The sequence below is a fragment of the Antechinus flavipes genome, chromosome 1, assembly GCF_016432865.1.
Source record: "Antechinus flavipes isolate AdamAnt ecotype Samford, QLD, Australia chromosome 1, AdamAnt_v2, whole genome shotgun sequence".
Classification (NCBI taxonomy): Eukaryota; Metazoa; Chordata; class Mammalia; order Dasyuromorphia; family Dasyuridae; genus Antechinus; species Antechinus flavipes.
In genome coordinates this window covers 215,876,626-215,903,206 of record NC_067398.1, presented here as the reverse complement: position 1 = coordinate 215,903,206, position 26,581 = coordinate 215,876,626, and the positions used below count along the sequence as shown (strand labels likewise).

General features: G+C 34.8%; 1 protein-coding gene across 1 annotated transcript in view; it reads right to left on the bottom strand.

Annotated features, from left to right (window-relative positions):
• The window catches only part of LOC127561135 (integrin alpha-M-like), a 47,684-nt gene extending 21,807 nt beyond the window's left edge, over positions 1–25,877 (bottom strand). Inside the window, exons 1-14 of the mRNA XM_051996388.1 lie at positions 25,723–25,877; positions 24,106–24,211; positions 23,112–23,215; positions 22,712–22,782; positions 22,478–22,592; positions 17,373–17,503; positions 16,646–16,791; positions 8,466–8,619; positions 8,086–8,236; positions 7,707–7,780; positions 7,348–7,477; positions 7,105–7,247; positions 5,889–6,029; positions 5,568–5,777 (exon numbers count right to left, since the gene is read on the bottom strand). Coding sequence (XP_051852348.1) covers positions 5,568–5,777; positions 5,889–6,029; positions 7,105–7,247; positions 7,348–7,477; positions 7,707–7,780; positions 8,086–8,236; positions 8,466–8,619; positions 16,646–16,791; positions 17,373–17,503; positions 22,478–22,592; positions 22,712–22,782; positions 23,112–23,215; positions 24,106–24,211; positions 25,723–25,771 — 1,725 coding nt within the window. The 5' untranslated portion in view covers positions 25,772–25,877. The remainder of the gene's footprint in view (positions 1–5,567; positions 5,778–5,888; positions 6,030–7,104; positions 7,248–7,347; positions 7,478–7,706; positions 7,781–8,085; positions 8,237–8,465; positions 8,620–16,645; positions 16,792–17,372; positions 17,504–22,477; positions 22,593–22,711; positions 22,783–23,111; positions 23,216–24,105; positions 24,212–25,722) is intronic.
• Positions 25,878–26,581: the final 704 nt, after the last annotated feature.

The window sequence follows — 26,581 nt, the reverse complement described above, 5'->3', positions numbered from 1 at the left end:
TTAGATCTCTGCTGGGATCCTTGTAGAATTATAAGCTGCTTTTCCTTGATATGTTTAATTTGTCCTCAACTTTTGATTCAGACCCTGCTCCCAGGAATTGATATTCTAAGGACACTGCTAGGAATTGAGAGGAAGTTTAGATTTTCTAATCTTTCAAAGTTCACAGTTCAAAGTTTCAGAATTTGGTTGAAGGGTGGGAAGAGACAAGCCATTCCTTCTCAAGAGCTTAACAGGAGTTGCTCCATTCCTTAATCAGCATGCTATTGGAATCTCTGCTTCCAAACTGGCTTGTTGCTTTTATTTAAGCCCTATAGGGCATAATTGAGTTTCTTCAAACAAACCTCAAACATTTCCTATGTAGGATCATCTCATTTCATCCAATCCTCAAAATGCTTCATACATCTATAATTTGATCAATTGGACTATTTACCTATAAGTTTATATTTTGATTGATTGGTTTTGTAACTGAAAGGGGAGTTCCCCTCTTTAAAGTATTCAAATATAGAGTATCTTATTACTTTAATTGAGGATGGGGATAATAGATTGATGGTATAATGGAGAATTCTAGGTCTTCTGTGGAGTAAGGTAGATCCTTACCCTTATACTCTCTCCAGTTTATTTGCTACTATCAGCAAAACTACTGGAACGTGTTTGACAAAGTCTCAATTCCAATTCTTGGAGAGTTCTCTGATGATATAGGGAGGTTTGGTAATTTCCTTTTGGAATGCCATCTCCATTATCTTCTATTAAAGTATTTAAGAAAAGTCACTGTAATATAGCATATAAACAAACATTCTCTCATTCTTCCAAGAACATGGACAATTTGACCTGTAAACATAATTATACTAAGTTATCATGTTACATTCCTTGCAAAAGCCTTCCCCAAAACAAAAACAACAAAGGAAAATAGGAAAAAAATAGAGGGAAAAAGGAAATAAAAATTAATCTTCCCTTCTTAGAAGGAAAATCTAGTTCTTATGGCTCTCTCAGAGTATATAGAGTTCTATCAATATTAAAGATGAGGAATTTGAAGTCAATTGGAAGTTATCCTCTGTCTATTTAGGTGAGAAAGCTTACCAATTTGTAAAGCAACACTAATTCATTTACTTCCAAGCACACAGGTCTTTGCCTTCTCCCTTTCCTGGAAAAAATACTTCTGCTCTGGGCTCAGTTAGATACTAAATCAGCAGCAAGGTTCCAGGGGATACTGTAACTGAAGGGTTCTCTCTCCTCGGATCCATAGTACAGGTCAGATTTAATTCTGAGCTAACTTTTAAAAAGTAAAAAAAAAAAAAAAAAAAAAAGCCAAGCCTCCCTCTTTAGAGGGTAAGTCTGATTTTTCTGAGCTTCCAGAATACACTGGAACTCTACTCTCAGGGATTAGGACCTCAAGGGAGGTTGCCTAGAAGTCACTTCTTATCCTTAGGTGAGAAGTCAAATTGTCCAGAGTGAAAAACCATCAGTAAATCCGAAATCAAACTGGGACCCAAATAAAGTCTCTAGATGGCCCTTTCCACATAGAAAACACCATAGTTTCACAAGGGTCTGTAACATAAATGGACCTCTAAGGTACAGGGATATTTACTCTGGATCTCTTCTAAACAGCAACTGAAATTTCCCCCAACGGGTCATTGCCACTTCAAGAACTATTCAAATGGAGTTTCTAATTCTTCATTCACTAGGACAAGTAGGTTAATTTTTAAAGGAAAACAAACTCATAAAAGCCCTCAAAAATATGTAGGACTCCCCAAAAAAGGGAGTAAGTGGTTTTAGAAAAACCTGGAAAGATTTACATAAGCTGATAGAAAGTGAAGTGAGCAGAACCAGGAGAGTATTGTACACAGTAACAGAAGTATTGTACAATGAAGAACTGTGAATAATTTAGCTATTCTCAGTGATACAATGATCCAAGACAATCCCAAAGGACTTATAATGAAGCATACTATCTGCCTCTAGAGAAAGAACTGATACTGTTTGAATACAGACTGAAGCACACTATTTTTCACTTTCTTTCATTCCTTTTTTTATTTGAATCTTTTTGTATAAAATAATTAATATAGAAATGTTTTTCATGATCTTTTTATCTAATTCCTTACTGCCTCAGAGAGGAAGATGGAAAGAGAGAGAGAATTTGGAACTCAAAACTTTTAAAAAATGCTTTTAAAATGTTTTAATATATATTTGGTGAAAATATAAATTAAAAGTATGTACATATAAATATATGTTTGTATGTATATATAACATATATACATATTTATGTACACGTATGTATATATACATTTATGAACAATTTATATTGTGTTCTAGATAAATTGTTAGGCACTAATGTTTTAGGATTATAAAAAACCATATAGCTTCTAGTCTCAAAACCCACAATAAAAACACTAATAAAAGAGAGATTGGTTTCATTCATGAATTCAAGCATTCTGACAAGGAAGAGTTATCACAAAGAATGTAGTCTGATTCATAAGGAAAACACACTGGAAAACTGACTATACAATGACAGCTTAGAACAAAAGAGAGAGAAAATAGTTAATTTTTTAAATGTCTCCTGAAATTAATTTTTATTCCAAGTAGAAAATCTCTCCAGCAAGTTCCTGCAAATGCAAGGGTTTTGAGATTTACCCTAGTTAAGGCCCTCTCATTTTAAACTCACTTCCCCAACTTCCATAGCATTGGCAGATTGGGACCGCAGAACTCCCTTGAGTTCTAGGAATAACTCTGAGAGGTTAGGAGTCATTTTCTAATACTATTCCATAGACTCAATTAGATCAAATTTGGGAAACTATAGAGTGCTTTATTAAAAAGTTCATATTTTAAATAACACATAAAGCTATGGAGCTTTGAATGGTAGGGCCTTGCCATCAGTTTTGAAAAACTGAAACTGCAAGTGGCCTCAAAAGTGATGGAAAAACACATGGTATATATAAGTTGGGTGCAAGTTACTATCATTGATGACTAAAGAATGATGACATCAAGGACATGCATGACTGGAAAAGACTGTGAGCCTTATAGTACAGTACCTGGTACATAATACGTGATTAATAAATGTTTATCTATTGAATGTGTAGAGTGAGGGACAATGTAATATGTTGTACTGATTTGTGCAAACTATTAAGAGAAGACTATTGAGAAGGTCTCTAGTTCATGGGAGATAGATCCTCTATGACACATACATAGAAAGATGCTGAATAAAAATTACCTAGATGAAAAGACATGGATGTGTTAACAATCTCTATAGGTGGAGACAGTTTACATTGAAAAGATACATATCCCTAGAATTATCAAAATAAGATTGTAATTGTTCAGATGTCTCCCATTGAATATTGTTGACTTATATGGAACATGTCATTAAACTTCTAATTTTTTTTTATGTAGGATTCTTTCAACATCTCCCAGCCATTCCCGTTCTCTCCACTCACATGACTAGAATTCTGGGTCAGGTATTTATCCCCTCTGTCCTGCACCACCCATCTGCTCTGCCATTAGTATCAAACATACAGTCTACTGACTGCATTTTGTCAGGCAATAAACACTCTTGTATGGTGTGGGATGGATTAAAATGTCAATGGAAAATGTTTAACATAAAAAATAAAATGGAATTTAGATAATGTTAATACATGCTTTTCTAAGCCAATATGCAACTGCTGAGGATCCTTATAAGAATCCTGGGGACTTAGTGGGCCCCATTTCTATATGAGCTGGACACTACTGCTCTACATAGCTACCAAAATGATATTCCTAAAGCACAAGTCTAACCAGGTTACTCCATAGCTCAAGAAGGTCCAATGACTTTTTAACATCAATACAAACTTTACTGTTTGGCATTAAAGTTCTTCACAATTTGGTTTTTGACTCCTTTCCATATATCACCTTGTAAGGAATCCTAGTGAGTCTTGGCCATGTGCTTTGTTTATCTCTTTGCTGAGAGGATAAGAACACACTTGCAGTTATCTGATATAATGCTGGGAGACACAGGAAGGGAAAGTTACTCTTCATGTGCATTGATTAAAAACTTTCCTTTTTTAGCTGACATGTTTTGCTCTGGAAATCTATCCAATTCCCTGAGTAAAAACAGTCAACCTAGAGGAATGAATAAACTACTCTCCTTGGCAGGACCCTTGAGACAGAAGAACCCCATATCTGGAAGATTGCTCTGTCTAAAGGGTAATATATATATATATAATATATATATATATATATATATATATATATATATATATATATATGTGTGTGTGTGTGTGTGTGTGTGTGTGTGTGTGTGTGTGTGTGACCTAGGAAGGGATGCCTTGCCTGGGACTTTCCCATTTCAAGACACTGGATAGCTGATTTGGGGGATTCCCCAAACAACTCAGGTGTTGGTGTTTCTCTGGAGTAGTGATGTTGTATGCTGTTTGTTTGTTTGTTTCTTATATCGTCTTTATTGTTATAGTGACCACAATGTTTATTGATTGTATTTTGTTTTTATGTTATAAGTTTCCTTTTGTCTTATGTCTTGTTTGAATTAAGGTTCTTTGGCCGCAATAAACCTGTATTTACCCCTTTTTAAGTCTATGCCTGCTGAATACAAATTTTGAACCTATACTGACCTTATACACCTCTCTTCATATACCTAAGGTTTCAGTCACCTGTCTCCAGACCTTTGCTAAATCTATTTTGGAATAAGGTCTCCTCATCTCTCTTCATCTTCTCTCATAATCCTTGATTCCCTATAAGGTTCAATTCAAATACCATTTCCTACATGAAGATTTTCACCCTGCCTGGCTATTAGTGTCTCTAAATCACATTGTTATCTACTTTGCACATACACTTAGAAATATATATATATATATTATTCTCTCTGTTAGACTATACACACCTCTTGAAGGCAGGGACTATTTCATTTTTATCTTTGTATCTCTAGTTCCCAGCAGAATTAAGCACTTGATAAATGCTTATTTATTGATTTAATATATATTTCTCCATTCTTCACTCTTAGAGTTGATTTTAAAAATTCAAGTATAGGAATTCATTTTTTTTATCTTTTTAATCTTAAAACCTTTGAACCATTTTGGTCTGTCAATATTGTAATCTTGATTCTGTCTTTGAATCTATCCTTCTCAGCTTAGTATTATCTGAAAATTTGATAAGTATGGCATAGCCATATATAAGAAACTATATAAGAAAAATAAAACCCTGCCACTACTTTAGAACCAATTGAAGAAGGGATTCTTGATAAATTATGAGCTTTATGACAGTCATTTTCTATTCCAAGACTCTGTTAACTAATGTCCAAATATGTCACTGATGCCCAACTCATGATAACTTTTGGTTGCAAAGACTGTTTTTAAAAAAAAAAAAAAACCTTTAGGTCCCTATTTCAAAAAAGGGGGGTATGGGAAAAATGCTTGTTAAATCAAATGGGTATGATTCTATTTATATATGAATTGCTATAATTATAATACTCATATGATTTTGGAGGAAAGCTTTTAATCACAAAGAGAATAGGGTAAAAGGACCTTGAGAAAAATCAAGAAAAAAAGGAGATATTCAAAGGATAATGAGTTAGGTTTAATAAATAGACTTACCTGGCTATAGGAAGAATTGATGCTAGATCCAGCCATTCCATGAAACAAGTAGATGGCTCCTCGATTCTCTTCCTCTCCTGGTGCCCCTACAGCCACATCTATTATCTTATCTCCATTCACGTCCCCTAACACAGCCAGGGCTGCCCCAAAACGACTTAATAGGTGTCCTGGTTGTCCTCGAAGAATAACTTCACAGCTCCATTTAGCCCTCTGAAAAATGAAAATTGTGACACTAAATTCTGGCCCACCCTTCCAGTCATTCACTTCAATTATTATCTCTACCCAGGACCCAGATTCCCTGTCTCCCATTAATTTACTTACTCTCTGAGGTAAGGGGCAGATAGACACTTGGCCTCCTTGGTTCCGTTCATAGTAATGAGGAGCCCCAATAAGGATCAGGTCAGTGTTGGTATCATTGTTCACATCTACTGCACACAGGGTTGCCCCAAAATAGGAACCAATCTGAGGAAGATAAATATTAAGTCATTTGTCAGTCTTCTCAGGGACTTTAATATGCCCTGTTACTGGGCTCCTAAGATTGCCCTTGGATCATGAGGAGAGCACTGGATGAGTTTCAAAGTTCCTTCCTTCCTTCCTTCCTTCCCTTATTTTCTGTTTTATTTCTAAGGATCACGGCAGGGAATGGAGTGAACTCTGGAAATGTGAGGCTCCTGTGTCATCTGACTTAGGAAAGTTAAAAGCAGAGCAAAGAGTTTAGAAGATCCTATTGAGGAGCTAGCTGGGGCTGACCTTTCCGCAGAAGAATCACCATCAACCGGCCCTTTGGTATTGTCTCTGCCTCTGAACTCAGGTAGCTTGCAGCATAACCTGATCCAGGGAAATATCACAGCACAAGAAAGACAAGTAGGGAAAGCTTCTTAATGAACAATTTCCTCATCTCCGCCCCAGCTTCCCTGCTCTACCATGATTGAGTCTGACTTTGTCGTCTTACTCTTTCTTATTTCAACTAACTCACAGGACTAGGTCAGAGTAATGGAGTGGGACAATCTAAAAACCAGCCCAGAAGCACACATGCTTTCAGTGTTTAGAGCTGTCTACAATGGACTCAGTACTCCCATTAAAACTATTGGGAGCACTTGCCACTCTTCTCCTTACACAGATGAACTAGCTTGCCTTCCTGATTGTTCTAAGCAGTGGCTGAATAGAAATTTAGTTTTTTCAGATTTGCATATCATGAAGAAAAGTCTCATCTTCCAAGTTGCATAAAGTATTCTCTTTTATCTATCCTGTATACCTGTAATTGTTTTTGAGTGTGGTGTATGCCCTTATCAATCTTGATTTCTATGTTCACTTTTGTTATTCTTCAGGTAACTTGGATGGGAAATTTGTAAATGGAAATTACTAAAGAAATTGTCATAAAGGTGAGAGTTTGGCTATATTCCTGAGGCTATATCTATGGGAACGAACTCCATAACTTTAGATAGTAGGAGTAAAACAGGAAGCTGTAACATTCTATTATTCTTTCTCTCTGCCCTCTGTTTGTACTAACACTAGACCCAACATCCACATCACTCACCTGTTTCCCTATGACCTCAGCTGTCTTTTCCCATGTATTAAAGCTCTTTTTGAACATTGCCACCATCCCTATGTGCTGATATCGAGGTGCTCCCATGACCAGACTCTGGGTCCTTCTTTGAACAATAATATCAACAGAATAACCTGAAAAGATAAATCCACAAAATAAGGAGTGTATTTTCTCTTGTGGATCCTACTTAAAATGAGGGAAGATTTTTCTCAGTTTTCATGTTCCCAAACTTACCCAAGTAAGCATCATTCATGCCTAAGTTCACAAGGGATGTATTGATGAATGTGGGTCTATCAATTTGATCATATAAAAAGGCTCCACCAGACCAGTCAAAGCTCCCCACTGCACCCAGGAGAGGTCCATCCTAGAAGGAAAAGGTGTTAGAACTAGAGAAGAAAAGATAATTTGTGAAATCCTTAGTGTTCAGCAGAATTGTGCTCACACCCCATTTCCCTCTGCCATAGAAAGAGCTGATGAAGTACTCCATCTGCCTATCCTACCAACTCTCTTGCCTTCTCTCTGTACTTTATCCCAGTTTATACTACTTCTACCCCATTTCTTCACCACCCTGGTTTTGTGAAAAATCCACTCACAGAGGTGAATGCAGCACTGAAGCCCTCCTGAGATACCTCATATTCAAAAGAACTATTACTTCCTGTTTGGGTACCTGTGAGAGAAAAAATGTCCAGATTTAGAGGAAGTAGAGAAAGCTGCATAAGGAATATTAAAGGACAAGGATCCAGTCAGATTTCAGAAGAATGAACTCTAGAAAAGATTCAAAGGCTAAGAATCAAAAGATCTATGTTTTCTTTAACAAGAAGGAGACTAAGATCTGAGAAGCAAGATATAGAATTGATTGCTTAGAATTAGTTTGTGCTAGAAAGCCAGAAATTTAGTGAGTGGAAGAAAATGTAGCTGTATGAGGATGAAAGATGCTAGACCTAGACTTAGGCACTGGTAATCTCATCTCACCTTCAATGGCAAAAATCTTCTCTTGCAATTGGTTTTGGATGTTCTTCAGTGCATCAAAGTTGTCCACCTGAAAGACGTGCTCCTGTGTTGGGTCAGAGGCGATGGTGTGGAGTTCTTGATAGGCAGATGGATTTCTAAAGGCAGACCCTACCTGGGGCAGCAGCATAATCAGGGTCAGTAGGGAAGCAGGTTCTTACCTTTTGGAAATTTCTGAGGGCCCCGAATTTCAATTCTGTTAGAAGACAACAGTAATCATGGTGGACAGAAGGAGTTGCAAAGAGTATATTTATTTCCTAAAAGAGAAACTACAAGGGAGAAAAGCAAGAATAATAGGCATCCTGTTTAAGAAAATGTCAGTGATAATTCTTCTTGTTCCATACCCCAATTGCATATCGGATGATTCCTTCTTTCTCTGCCTCTGGGATGACATTTCTGTAATTCAAATTATCTCCCTGTATCTGACCATCTGTGATGACAATGAGGATCTTAGAGGCATCTTTTCGAGCTCCATTCCGTTCTTGAAATAATTCTCGTCTGTCCAAGAAAAAAAAGGGACAGTTTTCAGTTTCCACTAAACCAAGTTGTGATATACTTTGAGAGCGATATCCCAGCAGCTTAGTTAATACAAAGAGTTAGGGACATGACGAATCATGAGCTGAAGTATGTCTAGTTTGAAGAAAGGGAGAAGAGAAGATGAGTATAGTATAGAATTGATTTACCATCAGTTCTGGGAGGAGGCATACATAAAAGAAGGGCTTGATACCTGAAGTAAGATAGGTTATTCTTAGATTATCAGGCCCATTTGTCAATGTTCCAATCTAACTATCACTTATAAAGTGCTTCTTTAATTTTAAAAGACACTGTGTCAAACACCAGAAATACTTAGAAAATATGCCAAACAAACAAAAAATTAGTCATTTTGGCCTAAGTGAAGGGAGATGTTTGAAAAGAATATCAGGAAGATATCAGTGAAAATAGCTATAAAGGTGTATACCTTCTTGTAATCTCCACAAATAGTAATGTTGAAAAGAAATTAAATTCTCAGAAGTCCTCACATGAAAATTTAAAATGAACAAGCAAATTAAAAGAGGGCTCTCACAAAATGAAAATGTGTTTTGGAATAAGAGGCAGAGACCAAAATGTCAAAAGAAATGTATATTGAAATAGCATCCACTATTGTGTATGGGGCTTTCTGAAATATATAATTACATCTTAGGAGGAAGTGATGGTGAAAATCTATAATTTTGAAATCAACATAGAAAAAATATCAAGAAAATGGAAGCAGATTAAATCAGAACTGATATAGTGGAAAGCAGAATGTTAAGAGATATAGACATATATATAAGACAATCCATGATCAGAAAATAATTGAGCTAGGAAAAAGATTGTAATGTAAAATAGTTGGAAGTAATGGATTTGGAGAACAGATAAAAAACCAAAGCCTTAAAATTATGGTGGTTGAAGAAAATATTAAAGATTGCAATAATCTGGCCTTTATATTTTAAAGAATTTAAAAGAAAACTTCTCAAAAGTATAAAAAACAAAAACATGCTTTAAGTATGAAGGATTAATAGAATTCTTAATATGAGGAACTAAAAACTAAGCTCTCTTACCTGTGTAATGATTACACTTCAAAACTATATTAAAATGTAAAATTCTTCAAGATGTCAAAAGGATAACATAGAAAGTATCTATTTAGATTACATGAGATTTTCTGTAAGAGCCCCACCCCTACATTCTTCAACCTCTATCCCAACGCAGACCTAAAATATGCTGATATCAGTTTACTGGAGTCTCAACCAGAGCAAGTCTGCGGTTATATGACCTAGATCTAAACTTGCATTAGGAATTTATAAGTTCAGATCAAAAAGGTAGAAATCAAATTTTACCCTAGATAATTTATGACACAATGAAATCTGTACTTCCCTAGCCTTAGCTAATCAAGAAATCCTGAGAACCTAGGACTCAATAAACCAAGAAAGTAGCAAGGCTTCAGAAAATAAAGATTAGAAGCAAACAAGATCTCAAGATTCCCTCCAGAAGTGTAAAGGTTGGAATAAAGAATAAACAGCAATAAAACAAATCCATGATAAAGATAGGTTATGAAATCAGAGACTCCCAAAACACAAACTCAGAAGATGAGAATTAATATACAATATTTACAAAAAAATTTCAAAGATATATACAGCCTGTACACAACATCAACTAGAATTCCTGGAAAAAATGAGGTAAAAGATATTTTAAAATCATGTTATTAACAAAATGAAGTTTTGTGAGGAAAGACTTGGGAAAGAAATAAGAACACTAGAGGGAAGACTTGGGAAAAGCATTGTGCTGCAAGAAGTACAAAACATTACCCAAGTAACAGACTCCCTGAAAATTAGAAAGGAAATTAATGACTTTTTGAGACAGTCAAAAATAGTAAAACAAAGTTAAAAGCCTGAATAAAATAGAAAAATATAAAATGCAATATATAAAAAAACAACAGATCTGAAAAACAGTTCAAGAAGAAAAAAAATCAAAGAACCATTAGATTACCTGAGACTCATGATCACAAAAAGAGCTCAGGTATGATATTTTTAAAAATCTTGAAAGATAGCTATATTAAGAAGAAGAAAGAAAAGGGAGGAGAGAAAGGAAGTAAAGAAAAATACAGAAAGGGGATAGAAATTTACCATACACACAATCTGTCTGTATAAGTAGAAGAGTATACATACAGAGAGAAAGAAGTAGGGAAACCTCACATTCATCAGAACCCATCAAAGGAAATTAGAGCATTCACAGGCATGTAGACACATGTGTATGTGTACACACACATATAGTTTGGAATAAAATATATTCAGAGTTGAATTATTCAGCTGAATATATTAAACAGGGAAATGGGGAGAAATGAAAGAAGAGAGTAAGGAATAAGCAGGAAAGCAGATTCAGGGAGGAAATATTCACAATCAAAATAAACTAAAATCTTGAAGAATACATTGAATAGGGTTAAAAGGTAAGGAAGGAAGAATAAGAACTTATGATCACTGTCTGGATGAGGAGAAGACAAAAAGGATAGCGAAGCAGAAGCAGATTGCATCAAGCATAGATTACTGTGCACATTCCTCATTTAACAATTCTTATTCTTTGTAGAGAGTGAGGCAAAAGGAAAAGAGAAGAAAAAATATAAAGGAATAGAATGGAAGGAAAAATACAATTAATGATTATAACAGTAAGTTTGGATGGTATGAACTCACCCCCAAAATGAAAAGAATAGCAGAATAAATTGGAAAGCAGCACCAAACATTAGATTGTTTAAATGAAGCACACTTGAAATATAAAGATCCGGAATGAATTAAAATAAGGGTTTGAAGAAAAAAAAATTGTTATGTATCATCTTAACTCAAAAAGGGGCAAAAACCATGATCTGAAAAAATAAATTGTTTTTAAAAGAGATAAACAGGGAAACTGCATTATGGTTAAAGGCACCATAGACAATGAGTTAATTAATATTTTATATATGTATGAAATAGCATAACACTCTAAAACACAACAAAACCCTGGAAACTAAGAGTATACCTACCTACTGGGGAAATGCTAAAAGAAAGGTGAAAGAGTTATTTAGCAGCAAAACCTTGAGGACAACAGCCAGGCCTCACATAACACCAGAGAACACAGGAAGAATATACTTCAGACCAGGAATAGCAAGATTCTCAAAGTCTTAACTTGATTATCCTCGCTTTCTCATATGCTGTATTCTCTCAAGAGTTAAGGCTGGCTGGCTTAAATATTTACTGGACTTGGGTAGAGTCACTGATGCTTATCTTGGGTTCATAGCTTCTAACAACTTAGTATGTATAGTTGTTAAGAAACTTGGACTTGTAGTCAAGAAATTCTGAATTTGAATCTTGCCTCAAAAATTAGTTCTATCATTTTGCCCAATCACTGACTCTTTTAATTTCAGTTCCCTGTTTTGTAAAATGAAGATTAAAAATAGCCCATATCTCAATAGCTTGTAGTGAAGATACATATGAGGTGTCATATATAAAGTTCTTTATAAATCCAAAAGTGCTATGTAAATGCTAATTATTGTTGTTCATGTCTTCTCTCCCTAGAGGGAATAGTACCAACATATTTTAGGGATTAAGCATAATCACAAGGATAAAAAGGAAGAATACTTCTGATGAAAAGGGAGAGTTTTTCATTCATTTGACAATAATTTGAATAAAAATCTTTAGTAAGTCCTTTTTTCTTTATCATCTTTGTAAAGTCGTTTATACTTTAAACTAAGTATCTCCAGTGCTAGTAAATATTTAACAATTGAATTTCTGGAGGAAAAATATGTATATGCACATTATTAATTGATCTTCTTTGTTAATATTTTCTTTATTGCTATCTTATGTCTAGAAAATCCACAAAATAATAAATTAAGCCCTGATTTGTAGCTCTTGCTCATTTCTGAGGGGTTAAAATTTATACTGAAAATCTAACAATTGGAGCTGGTAGGAGCTGGCTTTAGCACATTCCTGTCCATTCTTCATAGTATTTTGTTTCCAAACACCTTGAAATACTGACCATCCTCTTTTGAATATTTATCAATATTTTGATTAAAATAAGAGCAGAAGCCAATAATATATTTAGATGCATTTGACTAGGTAAAATTCAATAGAGCTCAAACTGCTTTCTATAATCCTATTAACATTGCTCAAGATCACATCAGCAGCATTACATAGTTGACTCATATTGCCCAAAATTATCATGAACTATATAAATCACTAGAACTTCCTCAGATTCTATTCATACTAAGTATTGCTAGTCCTGGCTCCCCATCTTACTCTTTTGCAATTGATTTTTGAGCCCAAGTGTGGGACCGAACTGTTATTCCTAAGAGAGCAATAATAATGAGGAGAAAAAGGCCACATTTGGATTTCAAGCCCTTGTAGAGTTTAGATTCCTCATAAACCAGAAAAACCTTTTCTGACAAATAAGAAAGCTGAGCAGGTAATTTTTAACTGTTCTAGCTAGTTAGCAAGTAAAAAGCCAGAAAGGCTTCTTGATTTTGATTGTCAAGGACCTGTCAGCTACTTGGATTTTATGCTTCACTGAATTTTTCTGGATTGATACAATCTTTTTCCGTGTACTACAAATTTTGATTGATGATTGACTTCACAGTGACTTAGTTCATCTAAGCAGGAAATAACCATCAGCTAATATCATTGTATTCTTTATAAGACTGTCTATAACTCAAGATAGTAATTTCTGTTCATCATCATTATGTAGTGTCTCCATACATTATTCATTAGAAAGAATGGAAAATGATGCACTTATACATGTCACTATTTCTGTCACAATAAACATGACATTTAAAGATTTTACTCAAATATCAGGAAATTTTGCTTACCTGGCGTACTTCAGTCCCTTGTCATTCTGTATTTGAGGTGTGCCTGTAGGTAAGAGGTTTACCTCTACCCATTTTGTGTATTCTTGAATTGCCCTTTTCTTGTAGGTAGGTTGCTGATTTGGTCCAGATATTTCCTTTTACTCTCCACACATAGGCAATTTGAGCCTCAGTCTATTTGATCTAGCTTTCCCCATGACTTTTCCATGAATTGTGTACCTTATTCTTTTTTCTGTCTAAAGCTGAGGTATTTTGAAGTCAATCATCAATTAATAATCACTAAAAACTCAATATCAAGATGAAAGGAGCCATCTAGTGGAGTGTCTCAGGGGTTTTCTGTTTATGTTTTTGTTTTTTAGTTTCATTTAGTTTGGCTTGGTTTTGCTGGGTCTTGGGATGCCTAACATTTATTATAAACAATTTGGATAATAGCATGTTTAACAAATAAAAAATGAGATAAAATTTGAAAAATTCTTAGCACAGTGCCTGTCACAAAATAGGCACTTAAATGCTTATTCTATTCCATTCTATTGCAAATCTTCTGATGATACAAAACTACATGAGATAACTAATATACGGAGTACAAGAGTCAAGATCGAAAATGGTTTTAACAAGCTAGAACGTAGGGCTGAACAAAATAAAATGAAATTTAATAGCGCTAAATGGAATCTCATACCTGGCTTAAAAATCAGCTTCACCAGAGGGTAAGAAAATGAATGCTACTCTCATCAGAATTGGCTCAAAGAGGAAATGACATATATAGTCAATAGAGTACAGATAGATTTCTATATCTTATTCTGCAGGAAAATAGGAGGGGGCTGGGATATGAGAAGGTAGGGAGGGTAAAAAGAGAGCATATTGGGGGAAGGAAGAGTTCTTTTGAGGAAGGTCAGGGTAAAAGGAGAGAATAAATGGGGAGAAATATTGTTAGTAATAGTAATTGTAAAAAGAATTTAGAAGCAAGTTTCTTTGATAAGACCTCATTTCTCAAACATGGAGGGAAGGAATCAAATTTATTTAAAAAAAAAAAAGAGCCATGCCCCAATTGATACATGATCAAAAGATATGATCTGTGCCAAAAAGGCTATAAATTCATGTGTCTCCCTTGACCTAACAACTTGGCATAAATACCAAAAGAGATTTGGGGAAAAAAAGGAAAATGACCTATATGTACAAAAAATATTCATAGCAACTCTCTTCTCAGGGCAAAAAAAAGTGGAAATTGAGGGGATGACCATTAATTGGGAATGAATAAATAAACTGTGGTATGTGTTTTTGATGGAATATTATTGTTCTGTGGGAAATGATGAGCAGGATGTTCTCAAGAGGAAAAAAAAAAACCTTTAAAATTCTCCATGAACTCAAGCAAAGTGAAATGTATTATAAACAAAGTAATAGCAATGTTCTGGAATGACCAGCTGTGAATGACTTTGCTATTCTCAGTAGTACAATCATCCACAACTGCTCTGAAGGACTTATGATGAAATATTTTATCCACACCCAGAGAATAAATGATTGTGTCTGAATACAGTCTTTCTCTTTCTCTTTCTCTCTCTTTTTACTTCATTTTTCTTGAGGTTTTTATTTTCATTAGGCTGGGAGATCTCTGTTGTTTTTTCACAACTTAACTTTTATAGAAATGTTTTGCATAACTTCACAAGTGGTTTCTTAATTATGGGTGGGGAAAAGGGAGAGAATCTAGAACTCAAAAATTATAGAAACAAATGAAAAAAATTGTTTTGAATGTAACTGAGGAAAAATAATAAATAAATAAATCAGCTTCTTAAATATGAAAGGTATGGACAGATGGCTTGTCTAAAAAATATTTCAAGTTTTCACAAGTGCAACATGATTCAACAGTGTGATATAGTAGCTAAAAAAAAGAAACCCCTGATGCCATTTTGATTTTGACTTTTTAACAAGTAGACAAATCAAAAGTAGAATTGGATGCCAGTGGAGATTAGGCTCTCCTTCAATAGGAAGTCTTCAAGCCAAAGTTGGATAACCTTGGAAATTTTGTAGAGATGATTGCTATCCTGAAATGTCTCAGGTCTGACCTTTCAGGTCCCTTTCATTTCTGAGATTTTGTGATTTGGTATTCATCTTGTAAGTTTTGGCCCATTGTTTCAGTCTATTAAAATCATTTTGGATGGAGGTATTCTCATCTACCTGTTAATTATCCTTCCAAATTTGTGTTATGTGTAAATCTATATTGATATTCTATTGATGCTTTCATCCAAATAATTGCTAAAAATGTTGAAAACCAAATTTTGGGCAGAATTCTGTGGCCCTTAACTAGATAATAATAAAGCAACACAATAAATAATAATATGAAATACTTTTAGTATAATAAAATGTAAATATTGCTTTAAGATTTGCAAAGTGCTTTACATATGTTATCTTATTTAATACCCCTGAATCTTACTAGATATCTCCTAATCTAAGGAATATTCACGAATAATATTCAGATAGGGCTATTCCACTAGGTCTACAGCTATCTAATGGTACAAAAAATAGATAAAATATCTCAGAAAAAGAGAACAGTAAGTGTTTAAATTAGTCTTTAAAAATCTGTAATCTTGTTATACTCTACAGAGATATTATTCTCTATTCTGAAGAGGAGTCCTCTTCCCTGTTACAGAAAGGAGTTACTGGACTAGTTCTTTATTATCTGGGAATCTAGATTAGGACCATTGTGTGAAACAATATAGGATTATAAGATAAGATTATATATAAGATTATAGGATCATAAATTTAGAACTGGAAGGAACCTCAGAGACAATCTATTTCAATTATCTAATTTTTCAGAGGAGGAAACTGAGGCAAAGAGAGGAGAGTTAAATGACTCAGTTAATAAGGGTCAAAGGCAAAATTTGAACCCAAATCCTCTGAATCCAAAATCAGTACTCTTTTTTTTTTTTTTTTGTATGAACAGCCTCTGTAGGTTACAAAAAAGCATGTTTTACCATAAGAAAGGACTAGCAAATGGGTGTCCAACAATAAAACAACCCTCCTCGGGAATGTTTCTTCAGAAGTATATAAAAAAAAGATTGGGAAACTATTTATCAGAGATCCTGTAGAAAGGATTTCTACATGGGATGAGAAGTAGGGACTCATATGTTCTCAAATGTCACTGAAAACTCTTCAAATTTTATTATTCCAAATTGCAAGTCAGGAGCTTACACTACTTTTCTAATGCCTGAAGCCGTGTGTGTCCACCCTTTTAACTGCTCAATCGGATCCACCAGCTTTTGTGGAACAGGATCATTCTTGAAATTATCGAAGGTGAAATGTATCTTGAAGTCATCAGAATACTGCATCAGAGAAAACTGGCAAGAGGTGGGGGAAAATGTCTTGAATTACTCTGGAGAAGGAGATCCCATTCAGAGCCCCTATCCAGAAAGGCTAGATAGTTACCCCAATCATGTGTTTCTTTTCTTTCCTTCTTTTCTCTCTCTCTCTCTCTCTCTCTCTCTCTCTCTCTCTCTCTCTCTCTCTCTCTCTCTCTCTGTCTCTCTCTCCCCTCTCTCTTCTCTCCTCTCTCCTCTCTCCTCTCTCTCCATTCTCCTCTCTCCTCTCTTTCCTCTCTTCTTTATTTCTTTCTCTTTCTCTTTTTTTTTTTTCCCTGAGGCAATTGGAGTTAAGTGATTTGCCCAGGATCACACAGCTAGAAATTGTTAATTGTCTGAGGCTGGATTTGAACTCAGGTCTTCCTGACTTCAGGACTGGTGCTCTATCTACTGTGCCATCTAGTTGTCCCCAATCCTGTGTTTCTTTTGAAAACTGTTTACTTCCCTACCCTGTTTCCCCAATTCTTCCTCTTCACCCAACCATTTAACACTCTTTCCTCACTCCCACTTGTTTCTAGTAACAGAACTTGGGTGTCTTCAATTTACCCCACAGCCCTTACCTGTGTATTGGTTCCCGTGAATTGATCCATTACTGTTTTGATAAAATTCTTCATCTGTCTAAATTGATTCTTATTAATGCTACCAGAGCCATCAATCAGGAAGACAATGTCATTCGCTTGCTTTGGACACTCTAGGAGAAAGCAAGGAGAAGAAACATTATTTATTATAATCAAAAATAAAGAAAAATCAATATAGTTTAGCTCACTCTCTTCAGGAAGTGAATGATTAGGTCTTGTGGGGGGATATTAGAACATCATCACTATAGTGTCAATAAAGAACCTAACTACTCTAATTCCCAGAATTCGAATTCATTACCTCTGAGCATACCTATATCCCTGAGTCTTCTTTCTTTCTGAATACAATTTATAAACTATATTTCAAAAGTTCAATGAATCTGAAATCTCATTGTGGGTATTTTTTTTCTCATTAGTGCAGAATGTAACCAATCCATATATTCTCATCTTTGCAATGTTTTTTGGCTTTTAGCAATTAAAAAAATACATTTTTATTGATATATTCTATATTTAACCTACCTATATTTTCCAGTGAAACTGCTAGTTGTTGGATAGGGTGCTGGGCCTGAAGTCAGGAAGAATCATATTTCTGAGTTAAAATATGACTTTGGACACTTACTAGCTGTGTGACCCCAGGCAAATCATTTAACCTTCTCTCAGTTTCCTCATCTGTAAAATGAGCTGGAAAAGTAAATAGCAAATCACTTTAGTTTTCTTTGCCAAGAAAACCCCAAATGGACTCATGGAGAGTTGAACATGATTGAAAACCAATTTAAGAGCAACAAAAACATTTCCCAAGATATCTCTCCCCTTGTCCTTCACAGAGAACTATGTCTTATAAAAAAAAAAAAGAATAAAAAAGTAGGGGAAAAAAAATCTCTAGTTCAATAAACCTAATATATTGAAAAAGTCTGACTTTAAGTGCAATTTTACATGCCCATAGTTACTCATTTCTGCAAAGAAAATAAGATTCTGTCTTCACTGGGGCCAATTTTGATCACACTCCCAGCATTTATTTTCAGTTATTTTGTTGTTCTTTTCATTTATATGTCTGTAGTCAACTTATATTTTGTTTCCTTGGCTCTGTTTACTTCACTTTGTATCAATTCACATAAGGCTTCCTAAGCTTCTTTTTATTTGTCCATCATGTTCAACTTGTCTTACAATAGAATGATTTTTTATTACATGAATGTACCACAATTTATTTAACCATTTTATAATAGATGGATATCTACAATGTTTTGAGGTTTTTACTACTACAAAAAGTACTTGTATTTATGGGATCCCTCTTTTCATAATTGACATATTTGGTGTACATGCTCATCAGTGGGATCTTTGGGTTAAAGGATATGGACATTTTAATCACTTTCATAGGGTAATTGAAAATTTTTCTCCAGAACATTTGGACCAATTTACAGCTCCATCAGCAAAACCTTTGTGCTTTGGTCTTTCACATCCTTCCAATATTGACATAGCAACTTTTGGCTAACTTGGCTAGATGTGAGAGTTTTAAATTAATTTTCCTCTTATTATTAATGGTAAGGAATTGTTTCATATGGTTCTTAATAGTTTACAATTCTTCTTTTGGGAGCTGTTTGTTGCTATTATCCCCCTACTCATCTATCCATTGGGCAATGCCTTTTTTTTTTTTTATAATCCTGTGTCCTTCTGGCCCATATTCTCTTATACATGCTCCCTAGAAGAGCTACCCAATTTTCTAGGGACCTTCTGGTACGCCTTTTTACATTTCATAGATACTAGAGCCGCATTCATGCTGTTATTTTGTGCTCTTACTTCATTAATCACTCTACTATCTTCTCCAGTCCTATATTTCCTCTGTAGGAGGGTTATTAACCTTTTATGACTTTTTTTTTGGCATATCGATGAAGTCTAGGAATTTCCCAGAATAAGGATTTTCAAGGCACAAAATAAAATATACAGGGTCACCAGAAAACCAATTACATTGAAATATAGTTTTCAAAATATTAGAAAAATAAGTTCATGGGGCAAGTTCAAGAAGTTCTATAGTATCAGAAGTCAGACATGAATGAAACTACTGAACAACATATATAAATCTAATAACAGTATTTCTCTGCTTTTCCAGTATTTAACATAATAGTCGGCATACAATAGACACTTAATAAATGCTTGTTAATTGGATGACTCTACCAAAAACTTTTCAATGGCTCCTTATAGCTTACCAAATAAAGTTCATATACTTTAACTCATAGCTGATACAAATTGTCACAATCCTTTTGAACTCCTACCTATTCATCTCCATGACTTCAACTATCATAATATGGCTCTCAAATATATGTTCTGTTCTTTATATTCAGTAACATCTAACTCTTCATGACGCCATTTCAGGGTTTTGTTTTGTTTTTTGGCAAATATATGTAGTGATTTGCCATTTCCTTCTCCAGTCCATTTTACAGATGAGGAAAGTGAGGCAAACAGGGTTAAGTGACTTGTACTAAATGACTCTGTGCAGCAAATGTTTGAGACCAGATTTCAACTTAGGAAGATGAGTCTTCCTGACTCCAAGCTCAGCACTCTATCTACTATGCCACTTAGCCCTTTTGTTCTGACCCTAGGACTTTTTCCACACTTGCCTTTCTAGCACCCTACAGGATACTTCCGCTTGAAATCTCTAGCATTATGGACTCCACAAGCTAAAAACTAAGTTTATCTTTTCCCCATAATCTCTTCCTGATTTTCCAATTTCTGCTAATGCCAAAACCATTTATCTCATCTTTCATATATGAAACCCTTGTTTATCTTTGATTCTTTCTACTTCTTCAACCCCCCCCACTTTTATCAATAATCAAATCCTATTACTTCTATTTCCTAAAAATATCTGAAATGTGCTTTGTTCCCATTTATTTCCATAGCCACCAATTTATTCCTATTCAACTTAACTTTTAGTACAATCATCTTTCATTACATTCAAATACCACAATTTACTTAGTCATTCAACAATTAATGGGCATTTATTATCTTTCCAGTTCTTTATTACTACAAAAAGCAGTTGATGTATGCCCAGCAGAGGTCTCTCATTATCATCTGCTTAGACTAGTTATTCTTAAAGTGTAGTCTGAGGATCCCTGGGGTCATAAATTCCATCAGCAAGTGCAAAACAACTTTCATAACAATTATAAAATATTATTTGCCTATTAAAACATTTCTCCCTTTTCCAAATACACACACACACACACACACACACACACACACATATATATATATATATATGCATATATATTATCTTATCATTGTTTGGTTGTTTAATCATGTCCAATTCTTTACAACCATGGGGTTTTCTTAATAAGGATATTGGAGTGGTTTGCCTGTTGTTTGCAATCACATAGCTTAAGTGTCTGAGGCCAAATTTGAAATCAGATCTTTCTGACTCCAAGCTCAATGTTCCATTCACAGCACCTCCTGTGTATGTATTATCTTTGTATACTTCAGTCAAAACAACATATTGCAACAGATTGACTAGAGAAACAGATTTGAGAATCTAGTTGTCTTTTATTAAGCTAGATGCTGAAGAGATTTGCGAGGGGGAAAAAAGTCAATGCTACTTTTGCACTTATTTGTTGTTGTGGAAAATATAGTTACTTTCATAAAAATGTTATGTTAACATGTAATGAGCTTGTTGTTTTCATTTTAAAATGGATTAATAAGCATTTTTAAATTGATCAGTTTTAATTTCTAATATAGTAAATATTGACAAATATTATCCACATAAACAAAAGTTCTTCAAAGTTTCCAATAATTTTTAAGAGTTTAAAGGGATCCTGAGTCCCAAAAGTTTGAGAATTATTAGCCTAGAGCACCTAACTGATCAACTTGTCAATAGCCACCCTCCAATTCATCCTTCACACTTCTGTTAAATTAATTATTCTTAAGGCACAGATCTTACTGTGTCATTTCTCTGCTCAAAATGTTTCAACAACTCCCTGTTGACTGCCAAGTCCATATATTTGAGTCTGGTATTCAAGATTTTCCATTATTTACTACAATCCCCTTTTATTCAAATACTGGTTATCCTTCAAGACTTCCACAAAATCTTATGCTTCTTCCAACTCCTTCCACTACCTCTTTCCACTCTCATTCAGTTTGAAATACTTTCTGGGAAAGAACACTTTTGTATCCTTATTGTGCTCTTATTCTGGTCTATTCTGTGTTTTGATTATTTATAAAGTTACAGTAGATGGAGGCAATGATTTAAAGACATGGGTTTCAGTTTTACCTCTGATGCTTATTATCTGTGTGACCTGGGGGAATTGTTTAACTTCTCTCTCTCTCTCTCTCTCTCTCTCTCTCTCTCTCTCTCTCTCTCTCTCTCTCTCTCTCTGTCATTTGGTTTATTCCTTTGTTGTTTTGCAAGATAAATCAGGTTAAGTGACTTGCCCAGCATCAATGAATCTCTATGTGTTCAGATAACTCCCCAGGATAAACTCTTAGTTGTAGATGAGATCATTGATGGAATTCCCAAACTGGGAGTTAGCTATGCTGATAAAATCACATTCTGTATGTTCAGATCTGTGGTAGATTTGTATATGCACAAACTCTAAGAGAACAAAGACTTTGACTTAAATATCTTTGTATCTCTCCCAGTGCCTATATGTGATACATAGTAGACACTTAATAATTAGTGAAACAATGAATATATGATACCTAGAAGGCACTAAATATTGAAATGTGAATGAATCAATCTTTCTTCTGGTTGGGATTCAGAAAACTATGTACCTCAGAAAAGATCACCTGGAATGGTGCTGACCTGGCCCAAAATTGTCTGATGTCCTCTAGTACTGTGTTTAATTGCATTTTTAATAATCCCTTTTGGAATAATGATGTGTCCTATATTGGAAAGTGCCCTACTATCATTAATGTTATAGATATTAAATATGATGTATCTATGAGAACCTGATGTAATACTCCTATATTGACTGATTCAACACTAGCAAATAATTCCTACTTTCCCAGGACCTGTGACATACACACACTTATCAGTTTGACTCATAGGCCTATGCCTGCTCATTTCATATCCTCCACACAAGAATCTGGGCACCCTAATTGTAACTTACCTTGTAGGGATGCTGGGAAATTATGTTCTTGGTGCAGGTTTGAATCCAACATGAAGCATAATCCATTTATGTATGCATTCTCCTTGCATGTTCGATGTACTATAGGACCACAGGCCTGAGGAGCAGAAGGAATTTGAAGGGAATTCTCTTCCATCAACTTTTTTCACATCTAGATATTTTTCTGTTCAGCCCTCACTCCTTCCTGCCATTATTCTGTTTTATAAGATGACTTACCAAAATCTGTGAGGGGTTTACTCCAGCAGCCAGAATGAGTCCTAAAGACATGTTTACTGCCTCTGGAGGGACTGGAGAGACACAAATATACTTTGAGGGAGTTGTCAAATATTTGGGCTTCTGAATAGTTAAGCTAAGAGCTACAGTGTTGAATGACTCAGTTCTAGGAAATATATAAAGTCTGGAAAGTACAAGGGAAAACATGTTATAGTGTAGTATTTTTTTGGAGAGGTAATGGTGATAGGAATAGGGTACAATAAGGGTAGGAAACTGATGAGTTAACGGTGGGGAATTGTAAAGGGGGAACTCAGTCCTGAGGAAGAGCAGAGACTGAGGAGCAGGATAGTTGGGTTTCTTGATAAGTAGAGTTTTGGTGTGAAAATAATAGCAAGGTACTCACCATTAATGGGAATGGTCATACAGGTCTTAGTATTAAATTCACAGTTGTAGAGTTGCCCTGTTTGGTTAGGTGCTGCTATCTCCAGAGGCGCCCCAACTATCAATCTGTGGGGAGAAGCCCGAATCCAATACCACAAGGAACAAGGTGTGCAAAAGACCTCCCACTTGGGGGAGATAGAGAACAGAAGAGGAAGCAGTATTTTCTAGAAAGAATGGGGAAGGGCAAGTGAAGGATACATAATCCAAGACAGAGATAGAAAAGGCTTTCAGAGGCAGAGAAGAATTATTGCTATACATAGTTTTGTTTTAATTCTTGCATAATTCTTGATACTGAGTGAGGGAAGGTTGTGGCTTTTCTCCCAAACTATTAGAAATGGAGAAAATATTTGAAATCAGAGAGGAAGGGGAGGTGGAGGAAAGGGCGAAATTGCATGGACAAAGATTTTTCCAGACTTTTTAATTTCCAAGTTATAGGGTTAGAAGTCATAGAAACCAACTTCTTAAACTGTAGGTTGGGACCCCTATGGGGTCTTATTACTGAATGTGGAAGTGGCAAAATTATGATTTGTTTTCAGTAAATGTTTGATTTGTTCAAATATTTTATATACCTATATACCTGGGATCATGTAAAAATTTCTTGGGTGAAAAGAGATTGGGAATGGGAAAGTTTAAAATCCTCTGAATTCTAGCCCAATTTCTTTTATTGCTGGTCAGTCATTTTTTTCAATCATGTCAAACTCTTTATGACTCCATTTGAAGGTTTCTTAGTAAAAAAAAAAAAAAAAATGGAGTAGTTTGCCATTTCCTTCTCCTGCTCATTTTACAGATAAGAAAATTGAGGAAAACAGGATGAAGGAACTTGTCCAGAGTCATACAACTACTAAGTGGCTGTAGCCACATTTCACTGATGAAGATGAATCTTCCTGATTTCAGGCCCAACACCCATCGTATCATCTAGCTATGCATTTTACAGATGAAGAAACTGAAGTCCTTACCTGCCTTGTTTGAACTGGACTACAGTCTGCCCAAATCCAGCTCCATCTTCTTGGAAGACTGTTGGACTCTCAGTGTCCAGATTAAAACTATGACAAGGGATCAGTCCTGGAGAGAAGAGTGGTGGGAGACAGTTTGGAGAGAAATGTATTTCTTTCCATCCCCCATATACTTCTTCACTAGAATCTGCACTTGTCTCTTCCCTCAGTCTCATTTCTCTAAAAGCTTATTTCTTTTGGCTCTTGGGTTTCTAGCAGTGTCCCACTGTTAACTGATTGTCCTTCCTGTGTCCTACTGCTTTGCCCAATATAGATTTCTTCTTTCTACTCAATTGTTTAATTTCTCCATTAAACAATTATAACTCTCTTCCTTGCTTTTACATTTTACTATTTTTCTTCACTCCCTAAAAAGAAATTATACATGAAAGAGAAATAGCTACTCCATTCCTATCATACTTCCTCCTCTGGAAATAAGATAACAAGAGTCAATCTTATTTCAATATCTCTTCCTCCTCCTGAAAAAAAAAATTAGACACAATAAAGAAACTCCTTGATGTACTCTTAATCTAACCCAAAGGGACTTAACCTAGGGTTAAGACTCCCAAGTTGACAGGGGATAGACTTCAGAAGATCTGTGAACTTGGATGGGGAGCGGGAAGCCACATCCTTATTATTTTCACTAATCTCTAATTGAAATTTAATATTTCCTTTCCTTCAATTACGATTTTAAAAAAATTCTGAGGAGTACATTGGTTTTATTATCAAACAATTAGCTGCTAGGTGGCACAGTAGATAGAGCTCTGGTAGAATCAGAGAGACCCGAATCCAAATTTTGTCTCAGATACAAGCTCTGTAACTTTGGCAAAGTCACAATTCTAATTTGATTTTATTTCATCAACTACAAAATGAGCATAAATCATTATGCTACCTTAATATACTATTACATTATATTAAAAATTATGTATGTTATACAGTATAATATAAATGATTATGCACCTATCTTATAGAGTTTTTGTGAAAATCAAATGAGATAATTTTTAAAAGTGGTTAGCATAGTACCTGGCACAGGATAGGTGCTATTAAAATTATTATTTTCTTCCCTCTCTAGACTGCCAAAGATGTCCATGACACACAAAAAGTACAAAGCCTTTAATTCTTTTCTGTACAGATTCTTAAATCCCTTAATCACTGTTCCTTTTTTCAATTCTCAGTATCCAGAAGCCCCATCCCTTAACTCATTTCCTATTTTTTTTTGTGCTGGTAAATGTTTAACAACTAATGTTCCAAAAATATGTGCACAATGAACATTTAAATTTAATCTGCATTATTAACATTTTCTCTGTCACCTTCATAAACTTAAATAATCAACAGAACAATAAATCAAGCTCTGACTTGTAAGGTTGACTTCTTCCAAAGTATAAATGTTCACACTGAAAATTTAGCAGTGGCTAGAAGGTAAGATCTGAGGTGGCTTTGTGTCTAATCTTTCTTTCACTCTTAATGTCAATTTATGCACATTCAGCTCCATTTCTCAATCCAACAAACTCCTAAGATGTTTGACCTATCCCTCCATCTAAAGCCTGCTTCTACAATTCCAGTTCTGAGGAATCCTTTACTTACCTATTAGCAGGAAAAAGGCACCTAGGGCCATAGTCGGAGTTTGTCCCATTGTGATGCTTCACACAAGAAGCTGCTTCTAAGAAGCAGCTAAAAATAAAAACCCAAAACAATAAAAAGAATGGAGCAACAGCATAAAAAAGTAGTCAGGAAACTGACAGCTAGGGAGGAAGAGGGTGGAGAAGAAAAAAAAAAAAGAAATTGATTCGCTGACACTCTTGACACATAGCCTTGGTTTTGGTTTCCTCCTGGACTTCAATTATCTTGTCTTCTATGGTTTATCTTTACAGACCTTACTTCCTAACCAACACTAGATTGATATAAAATAATATGGGTGAATGAAAGTAGAACTATCAGTATCATGATACATATATACACACACACACACACACACCCCCCCCCCCAAATAATTTTCAATAAAAATATAGCTTGCTCAGTGTAGGATTATAGGAAACATAGCAAAATCCATAGACTTGTGATTTTTATCTTGGAAATTTCAATGTGAAAAGGAAAGAAAGTAGGCAAGAAAGTGAGTAGATCTAGAATGGAATAGAGAGCTCCTCTCTATTTTTTTTTTTTACTTCATTAAATATTTCCCATTTAGATATAAAAAAATTGACATTCATTTAAAATATTTTTTGAATTTTGAATTCTTTCACTTCCTCTTCTTTCCCACTGCCCCCAAAGCAAACAATATGATGTTGATTATAAGTATGAAAATTCTTCTAAATTTCATTTTAGCCAATATGAAAATACACAAAAATTCCAAGAAAAAATTTTAAAAGTTTTTTTTTTAATATGCTTCAATCTTCACTCAGAATTGATCAATTATCTCTCTGGATATGGATAGCATTTTTCATCA